The 9,869-nt window shown below is 44.6% G+C and overlaps 1 protein-coding gene across 2 annotated transcripts in view; it reads left to right on the top strand.

The window, feature by feature from the left end:
- The first annotated feature begins 963 nt into the window (after positions 1–963).
- PAMR1 (peptidase domain containing associated with muscle regeneration 1) overlaps positions 964–9,869 on the top strand; it is a 63,635-nt gene continuing 54,729 nt past the window's right edge. For both annotated transcript variants that reach the window (XM_063118815.1, XM_063118814.1), the window contains exon 1: positions 964–1,082. In XM_063118815.1, coding sequence (XP_062974885.1) covers positions 995–1,082 — 88 coding nt within the window. In that variant the 5' untranslated portion in view covers positions 964–994. The remainder of the gene's footprint in view (positions 1,083–9,869) is intronic.

Raw genomic sequence — 9,869 nt, 5'->3', positions numbered from 1 at the left:
TCGGTGCAAAAGCTTGCATTGAAGCTGGGGCCAGCACCTCAAAAGATTTCACCTCTCCCTTCAGAGGCACTTGGACTTTGCACATGCACAAATGACCTCTCTCACACATCCACTCCCACACCATATTCCAGAGGTACATCCTGGCAAGGGAAGAACATACCTCAACAGCGAGCCTTCTCAGTAGCGGTGCCCACCCTTTGGAAAGCCCTCCCTCGTGCAATTTGGGAGGCAGGCAGGAAAATGTGGCATCTTTCACCTGCCTCATTGAAAATGCACTTGTTCACCCAGGCTTTCCCCGGGCTGTCAACTAAACATGCTGCTTCCTCTTGCTGCTCCTTGTATTGCTTTTATTGAGTTTGAAATTATTTTTTAATGTTTTTAATATTGTATTTTAAATGTGATTTTAATGTTCAGGTGGGAACTGCTTAGGGATTTTATTCTATTTTGTGATTTATAAATACCACACATAGATAAATACTTTTGGGGGGGAACTGGCTGGCTCAGTTGAAGCTGCCACACAGACAGGCATCTTTCACTGTCCATGCAGGACCTGCCCAAACACACGCTGCCTTTCCTTTCCTTTCCTGAATGGCTCCTGTCTGTCGAAGATGGAGGGAAACCAAACCAAAAGTGCGACGTGCGTGGCGCCTGGCGTCACAGGGGCCCTCGCCTTGCCTCAGCATTGCTCGCCTGAGCTTAGAAAGGGTTAACGGAGCAGCTGAGAGGGTGGCTTTTGTTTTGCCTTGTTCTTCATTTATTTGGGGTTGGGGCTGACGTCGCCGCGCTTCTGGCCGCCTGAGGAGCTTCTTGAAGGTAGTTCCCCCTTCTGAGGATGAGGGGAGCGCGCTGAGGTCTGAAATCTGAGCTGCTTCCCAGAATCACCACTTGGTGAGGTCCCAGTCCAAGCTGCCTGCCCGGCGTCTCTGCCTTTGCCTTCCCTGCTTGAGCAGCCGGTCGCGCACACTTGCCCTGGGCGGCCTGAGCAGCAAGCAGCATGGAAGCAGCAGCAGCAGCAGCTCCCTGGACACACCTAGGACTGGCCGCCCTCCTGCCGCTCCTTTGCCTTCCCTGCTTGCCAAGAGGTACTGTAAGTAGGCGACTTGTTGCTCTCTATGCATGCTGCGGCGGACGAAGGGCTCCCTTCCTTTCCAGGGAGGCCGGAGAGCCTTTGGGGGGAATCGCCTGTGGTGGAGACTGAGGAGAGACACCAAGAAGAGCAAAAGGGGCTCTTTTTCCTTCCTTTCTTGTTGGCACTGGTGGGAGAGAGAGGTTCTTCTAGGACGGCTGTCTAGAGTTTTGGAAGGAAACAATCGGAGCGAGGTCATAATCTTGGCTTGCCCCAGTGCTGCAAACGCTTCGCCCGCTTACTTTTTGCATTCTTTCCCCGACACACTGGATGCTTAAGAAATTGGGGGGGGGGGGAAAGGTGGGGAGAGGGAGAGAGAATGACATTTTTAAAGCCTCTGGTTTTGCAAAGTGTCACTCTTTTGGCTTGCCCAAAGATTGATCCTGCCCCCCTCATCCCTTTTCCAGTCTCAGACTCCAAAGGAAGAAGTGGAAGGGAAGACAAGGAAAACAAAAACCACATTTCATTTCCTATCCACGCATTATTTCTGCCAATGCTGTATTACTTCAAAGGGGGAAATACTGCTCAAATCGAATGAGCCTATTTTATAGTAGGGGTTTCATTCACACTGCCAACATTAAAGAAAAATCAACATCATGGTTTTCTTTCTTGATCTAATGTCAAAACGGTTCCCCTTTTGAATTTCATTTTGCTGGGACTATCCCAAAGTGCACCGTTTTCATTCGCGTGACAGTTTAGCAAGCTCATGGTTGCCATGCTGTTTTGTGATGGAAGCCTGCACCTTAGAAGCCACTTTGCCACTCCCAGAATCCTTTGCATTGTCTCCCCTGTTACAGTCCTGAGTGACAGGTGAGAATGGCAGATCAGCCATTTGAAAATAAGGGACAACTTAAAACTGTGGAATCTGAAATAAAGAAATCCATAGTATCCTAGCAAAGTATGTGGAAATAAAGTGTTCGGTTGTGTTATATGGGGCTCTGCAGGTGTAGAAAAGGAGTGACCTTTTAAAATAAAGGGACACACATGCAAGTTCTCCGGGTAAGAAACTGCTGCCTCATTAAAGAAAAGAAAACTCACATGTACCAAGTAAACACAGTGGCATTCCAGAAACTGAAGCTCATCGTGTGTATAAATAACTCCATATGTAAGATTATACATCAGATCTACTGCTCCATTTGAAAGGATTAAAGTCAAATGGAATGGATTTCCTGAGCAATTCTCCTGTGCTGGCAGATTCTATACTGGGCCTTTCAAAAATCTAGGCGCTCCATTTGTGGCCAGCATGCAAGAGAGTCCTGCCCAGGTACTCTCTGCAGTATTAGTCATTTGTCTCCAGAAAGTAGATAAGGAGCTCCCTCTTAAGGACTTATTTACACTGCAGTTTATTACAGCTCCAGCTTTCTGCCAAAGAAGCAGTGTGATAGCATAAAGCAGTGCAATTGTGCATTTACCCAGTTATTTCAGGGACAATAAAATGCCCCTTCAGCCTCCCACACCCTACTAATCAGACAGAAAGTAAGCTGAAGATGATATGTACTTACTTTTTTTTTGCAAACAAAGGCAATGATTGAGACTAGGGCTGTGCACGGACGCCCCCAAACCACGTTGTAGCCTGATCTGCAACTTTCGGATCAGGCCGATCCGCTTTGGGTTGATCCGCCCCACCCGTGCTCCGTGGAGTGAGATCCGGAGGGGCGGATTGAGATTTTGCCCCCCTTCCCTACTTACTGGCCTCCGCGGCAGACGCCGGAGGTAGGTAAGTGGGGAAGGGGGCAAAATGGGGGCTGAATTAGCCCCCCTTCCCCTTGCTCCCTTACCTGGCTCTGCCACTGTTGCCGCACGGACTGTAGTGGCGGCGACGGAGCCAGGTAAGCCCCCCCACTTACCTGCCTCCGTCGCGGTCCAGCACCGGCTTCAACTGAGGGCCAGGGCTCAGTTGAAGCCGGTGCCGGACCGTGATGGAGGCAGGTAAGCCCCCCTGCCCCCTTACCTGGCGCTGCTGTCGCCGCACGGACTGCGGCGATGGAGCCAAGTAAGTCCCCATCCCCCCACTTACCTGCCTCTGTTGGGGTCCGGCGCAGGCTTCAACTGAGGCCTGGGACTCAGTTGAAGCCTGTGCAGGACCACGACAGACACAGGTAAGCCCCCCTGCCCCCTTACCTGATGGCACCACCGGCACCAGGTGAGCCCCCTCCCCCCTTACCTGTGTTCGGAGCTCCGGATGGAGGCAAACCGCTTTGCCTCGATCCACAGCTCCCTCGCCCTGATCCGGATCCGCCTTTGGTGGAGGCGGATCGGGTCGGTTCGCTCCGGATTCATGATCTGAATTGGAGCAGAGCACAGCCCTAATTGAGACCCTGAGTGGGAGAACAGTGAAACAGACCAGCACATAGTGGTACTTCTCACACTTAAATAATGGCCTAACTTGGGATTTCCATCTCCTCAGTTTGGTATAATTTTTGTGAGCAAGAATATTTGCTCCCTTCAAAACAGTCTGAAAACACAGCTTCTGGCAGAATTTATATACCAGTTCCCAGATGTTTTCAATGTAGGCGCTGCGGGTCATCTGTGGGCTACATCAACAGCACCCTCACACAGCAAACATGTAGCATAGATAAGCCCTAATATTTTCCACCTCAGTGAAAAAATCCAGAAATCCCTGGATAAGAGAGCTTTCTTGTGGAACACCACTACATTTCATTTCCTCAAACAGGAATCCATATACTTCTATCCTGTCCATTGGTTAAGACAAATAATTTTTGAGAGCTGCAGTTGTCAAAAAGCAGCAGCTTACTCTGCATCCTGGTATATTCAGGTACGGTTCCCTTATCTCTTTTCTCTGCTCCCTTCAGGCAGCAGAGACGTAGAACAGATGTGGGCAGAAAGTAGATCTACAGATGTTTTAGACTTCACCCTCCAGAATTCCTGACCATTGGCCGTGCTGGCAGGGGCTTCTGTGAGTTGAAGTCCCAGGCCGTAGCTAGACCTAAGGTTTATCCCAGCTTCGTCCCTGCCTGAGCGCTGGATGCCCTGTGTGGCACTTAGATGAACAGGTTTGACCCCAGGACAATCCTGGGATAAACCTTAGGTGTAGCTACAGCCCCAGACAACTGGCAACCTACCTTCTCTCCAGTCCTGAAGTTGAGGAATATGTTATCAAGAGAGAAAGGGCACCTCTTCGTGCTGGTGTGTATGTGTGTGTGTGTATTGCTCTGCCCAGGCCAGGCAATAACATTGCTGGTATGTGTGTGACGGGGTACCTGTCACGGTTGTTACTTTTATAGATACTCAAAATAGGGCTCAAATAGCATGTCCTATATTTATTGTTATCAACAATAATGGTTTATTATGTTTTGTTTTCAATTTGGAATAATGAGACATGTTTTGAAGGCAGCTAAAAAGGCAGATATCAGCTTGCTGGATGGCTTAGTGAAGCTAGCACAGCAGGTCAGGCAGAAGGGGGCTCTTGCAGCTTCTCATTGGCTCTGCACCTGAAGCCTACCACAGGAAGGCAAAATCAGCCATTGGATAATGTAGGTGAGGAAGGAGAGAATCAGAGACGTGTAACTCTGGCCAGCTATTGCTGATTAGTCAGCAGCAGCAACTATCAGTGGTTGTTTTTTAACAGCTTCTGAGCTGACTTGCCAGCCCTTTTCAGTCATGATGGCCTGTGTAGCTTAGTGTCAATAGTGTCAAACTAGGGCACCAGAGACTCGAGTTTGAATCCCCACTTAGCTATGCAGCTCACTGGATGACCTTGGGGCCAATCAGCATCTCTTAGCCTAACCCAGCGGTCCCCAACCATTTTGGCACCAGGGACCGGTTTCGTGGAAGACAATTTTTCCATGGACCTGGGTGGGGGTTCAGGGGATGGTTTTGGGAAGCCCCCCCTCCAGCTTCCTGGCTTCGCTTCGGCTGGGTGGGCGCCCAGCCGAAGCGAAGCCAGGACACTGGGGTGGATGGGTGGCTTCAGAACGGCGCGCCTGGAAGTCGTTCTCCCAGTCGCCATCTCGCTTCGGCTGGGCAGGCGAGATGGCGCCCCACACCCAGGTACACTGGGGTGGGGGGATGAAAGCAGCTCACCTGCACGGCCCGGTTCCTAACAGGCCACGGACCGGGACCTGTCCATGGCCCGGGGGTTGGGGACTCCTGGCCTAACCTACCTCACAGGATTAATGTGAGGGTAAGAAGGGACATGCTGCTTTGAGATTCTCAGTTATGGTGGGATATAAATGTAATAAATAAATAACATTCTTTCCATGTAAAATAAATATACGTTGGTGGCATCACAGTGGTCACCAGCCTATGTGCGCTATGTTCAGTGCCTGAAACAAACTTAGATTTGTGTTCATACAACACGCTAATGTACAGTCAGTGGTTGAGGGTGGGTTCTTGTTGAACAATGGGTTGTGTTGTCTGAACACAGTGTGGCTTGTTAACCACCCTGAACAACCCAACAACCATGAGCTCTCAAGATGGCTTATTTGGGAAAAATAAGCCACACTACATGTTTAACAAGCCACCCTGCAGAAAACACACTGCATTCAGACAACACAATAACCTATGGTACATCAACAACACATTATTTATTTATTTATTTCACTTATATACCGCCCCCATTCAACAACAACCCACACTCATTCACTGAGTGTGGCTTAGCATGTTATGTGAATCCAGTCAATGAGTGAACAGATTTACTGCAGAGCAGCAAGTAGCACAAGCAGTCAACGTGAGTAGTTGATGTACATAACTGTTTGAAACGCGCCCTTGATTTTGTAATCTTCCTCCATGGTTTCAATACATGGCCAACTCTTATATTTCAATTATATAGGGGCAATACCTTATCTGCTATTATTTTCTCTGCATATGTAGCCCCCCCCCCCAAAATAAGAAACCTTTAGGAATATTTGTGATGCCAGGGAATGCTATGGTTGGGTGAAGATTGGGAACCTATCTTGGGCAGAGTAGTGACTAATAAACAGTACCGAGGGAGGTGCAGGTTCACATTTTAGAATGTGCAGCTGCAGTCTCTGTAGCCTATCTGCACTCCTGCAATTCTGACCATTAAATATGAAGAAAGATCTATCAGAAGCAAACAGTTCCTCTGCATGATGATCACACCCTTATGTACTCAGTCTGCTTTGGGATTCTTGGGATTTTTGGAAAGATGATTCATAAGTATGCATTCCAAACAAATAGTTATATACCCTGGGCTGAACACTGTCTGTGTATAGACAAGCTCTATACAATACCCCTGCCAACCTCCCCTCCCTCAAATGAGTCACTCCTATGATCTTCCAGTGAAACATTAATCCTTCTTAGAGACAATGCATGGATACTCATGTTTGTCAAAAGGGGTATTTTTAATATGGGAAAAATAATTTGCTGATGATTAAGGAATTGTGTGACTCACTTTGAATTCCACACATTGGCCATTCCTTATGACTTATGAAGAAGCCCCAGTGTTTGCAGACCACAGAGAGGAGAACTGATTTGCTCTAAGGTCGAAAAGCTGCATTACGTGCAGAAACTTCAACAGTTTATGTCATACCTTCTCTCTGCCAAGAAAAACCTCAATGTTCCCTATATGGCCATAAGGGGGAGGAATCTCCTGTTTTCTATTGGAATAAAAGGGGGAACAAAGGAATATGAATATTTGTGTTTTTTGGACTCTCCCGCTGCTCTTACCTAACCATGAGACCTAGAGCCAAACTAGTCATGATGGTAATTGTGTGATTGCAATGAATGCACTTTTTGGGGGAGAGGTTACATGAAGGGCAGCTGCAGGTACATCTGAACAGCCTACAGAATGAGGGAGGGGGGAATTTAACTCTTTTAGTCTCATTAAAGTCTCTAAGGATGCAATCCTATGCATGTTTAGATGGGAAAAAGGCCTACATCTCCCTGCATTCGCCAGCCTGCATTGCTGGCTGGAGAATGCTGGGAGCTGTAGGACTTTTTGCATGTACAGGATTGCATTCTAAATCCCCTGAACCACAAGGTCAATAAGGTTGCAATGAAAAACCCTTGTTGCATCTTTTCTCTAACATAGCCAATGGCAGAACTTTCATATGGGCCAATGTAAACACAGCCAGAGGTTTATAGACATATATAGTTCTTAAAAATTATCCCCTTTACTCCCAATTGCTTATTGAGTGCCAAAATCAGAAAAAGAACAAAGTTTAGCTGTCAATGATATCAAATTTTGCAGTTCAATATCATATAATCTTAACAGAATTTCTTTTGATCACTTCAACATCAACCAGTGGGCTTCCATGGCCAAGTGGAGACTAGAACCTGGAACTCCCGACTCTCAGTCTGGCACTCTAGCTGCCACACCACTCATCTGCAAAGAATACATGCACAAGCATAAGTAGATGTTATGGAGTTTAATCCGGTTTCCAAGCAGAACACTATATTAGCAACACACCTATGGATGGCACGAATCTTCTGAGGGAAAGTGATTGAAATCTTCCAACCTTGTTATTTTATTTATTTGCAACATTTATATATCACTGAATATAATAGAATCGCTCAGTAGTTCACAATATTAAGACATAGTATAAAAACACAGCATTATTTGTACCCTTAATCCAAATGGCTATCCCAATATAAGAGCTGAGTTATAATCTTAGCATGAAACGCCTGTAAAGCCATATATACTAATTGACCACCGGTTGAGAAACAATCTTTCAAGAGCTGCTAAGCGGTTACATGCCGGAAGGAATGCAGAAGATCTTTGGAGACCCCATTTTAAGTATGATGAAAATGATCATCAAGATATTTATAATAATATACTTGTTCAATTGGATTCCTATTGAGACACCAGCTGGATAAGATCTTAGTTTCAGTGTAATTAATAACCAGATAATTAATGTCACAATAACAGGGAAAAGCCCAACAAATGATATAATCCCAGCCTTGATTGTGACTATAAGGCCAGATCAGCACCAAGCAGGATATGACACTTTGAAAACAGTTTGAAAATTGTATATGGCGAGTGTCCTTGGCCACAATAGTTGTCACTACTGTTATAAACTGTTTTAAAACAGTAGTGTAGATCCTGCCTATAATGGAGTCATATGCATACAGCAGCTATCAGACCTGAGTAGCAGTTGAGTTTGGCAGTGTGAGGATCAACTAAGTTTAGACAAGGAGAAAGGTCCTGTATAAAGTGGGCGTGTCTCACACCACAAAAATAGCCTTAGTTAATGCTCCATTTGGGCTGCACCTAACTTGTAGTTGCTGAATCTGTTGTTTAATCAGAAAAAGTAGTCTCTTAACAATTGAAGAATTTTTCAACTACGTACTCTCATAAGAAAGTTTCTAGGGATGAGATTAAAATCACTTTTAAGATCTATAAAGACAGCAAAAGGTTTCTGACCTGAGTCATTTTCAGCTAGCTGTGATAACACCATGAAGTGATCAAGAACAGACTGACCAAATCTAAAACCAGCTTCTTCTATATTAAACCAGGACTAAAGTTTTTTTTTTAACAGGTAGGCTGCATAGATTTCCCCAATAACCGATAATACACTAATTGGGCAATAATTAAATGGATCAGATTGTGCTCCTTTTTAAAATATGTAGTAACTATAGTCTTCTTCCACAAATCTGGAGTTATTCTTGATAGATTAAAAAAACAATGTTGTGAGTATTGGTGCCCACCAACTAATATTATATTTTATTAGCTCAAGGGGAAGGGGGATGAAGTCAGGGCTAGGTAATTTTACATTTATTAATAGAACAATTGATTCCTCTACTTTTTTGATGGAAACTGGCAGCAAAGATTGTAACTTGACAAACTCCACTAGTATATTATGTACCACAGAAACTGGTGAATCATTATGACCCTGTTCAGACAATGTGGTTAAGCATTTTGAGCTAAACATTATGGCGTAGTGTGTCATGTGAACCATGGCTTACTTAGTATGTCTATTCCTAACCATGGTGGCTACATAACCACAGTTTAAACATGCTCACTAATCATTTGCTGCAATAGGGTTAGTGGCTTAAACATGGCTTAGTGTGTTGTCTGAACAGGCCCTATATTTAGATAAAAATAGGTTCCCCATATCTTCCCCAGAGATATACCAGTGGAATGGCTGAAATGGGGTGGAGTCTTGGGTAGGATGTAAGAGACGACACACGCTTTAACCTATCGCCTTCAATTTCAATCAACTTTATACCAGCTTTAGTGCTACAATATGATTACAATAATAGTGTTTTAATCATTTCTTTTTTAAAAAAAAAAAGCTTTTCACTCTCCAGCACTTTAGTGATGATCAGAAAAGCGTGTGTGTGTCTCTGTGTGTAAATTACATTATACCACTATGTTGTTATAACATACCTTTCTTTCATTTTTTAAAAAATGAATTTTGATTTTTTTTTTAACGGTAAGTTAAAGATTGATTTAAAAATGAGGCATAAAATGGCACTCACTGCAAAGGTTATAGTGTATGTATGATGGGTTGTGATAGCTTCACTTTTCTGATACAATGCTGACCGCTACAAAAATCCACCCTGTAAAAAAGATGGAAGTGTAACACTAAAGGCATGTACACCTATAGAGATTGCACTCTTCCACTTTTATTTTAAAAGTTCAAATTTTATATGGTCTGACAAAGGATGGAAGAACCAAAAGGAAAATATAGGATGGTGATGAATGGACAAAGGTTTCATGTAAATGTCCCATAAAAATTGGATGCACGAAACATGGAAATGCCACTTTTAAAAATCATTTTTATAGGTTTCAATAAAACAAAACAATCAATCAAATAAA

Source organism: Elgaria multicarinata, chromosome 2, assembly GCF_023053635.1.
Source record: "Elgaria multicarinata webbii isolate HBS135686 ecotype San Diego chromosome 2, rElgMul1.1.pri, whole genome shotgun sequence".
NCBI lineage: Eukaryota > Metazoa > Chordata > Lepidosauria > Squamata > Anguidae > Elgaria > Elgaria multicarinata.
Note: the sequence above shows the minus strand (reverse complement) of the source record. Positions and strands in the feature narration are given on the sequence as shown.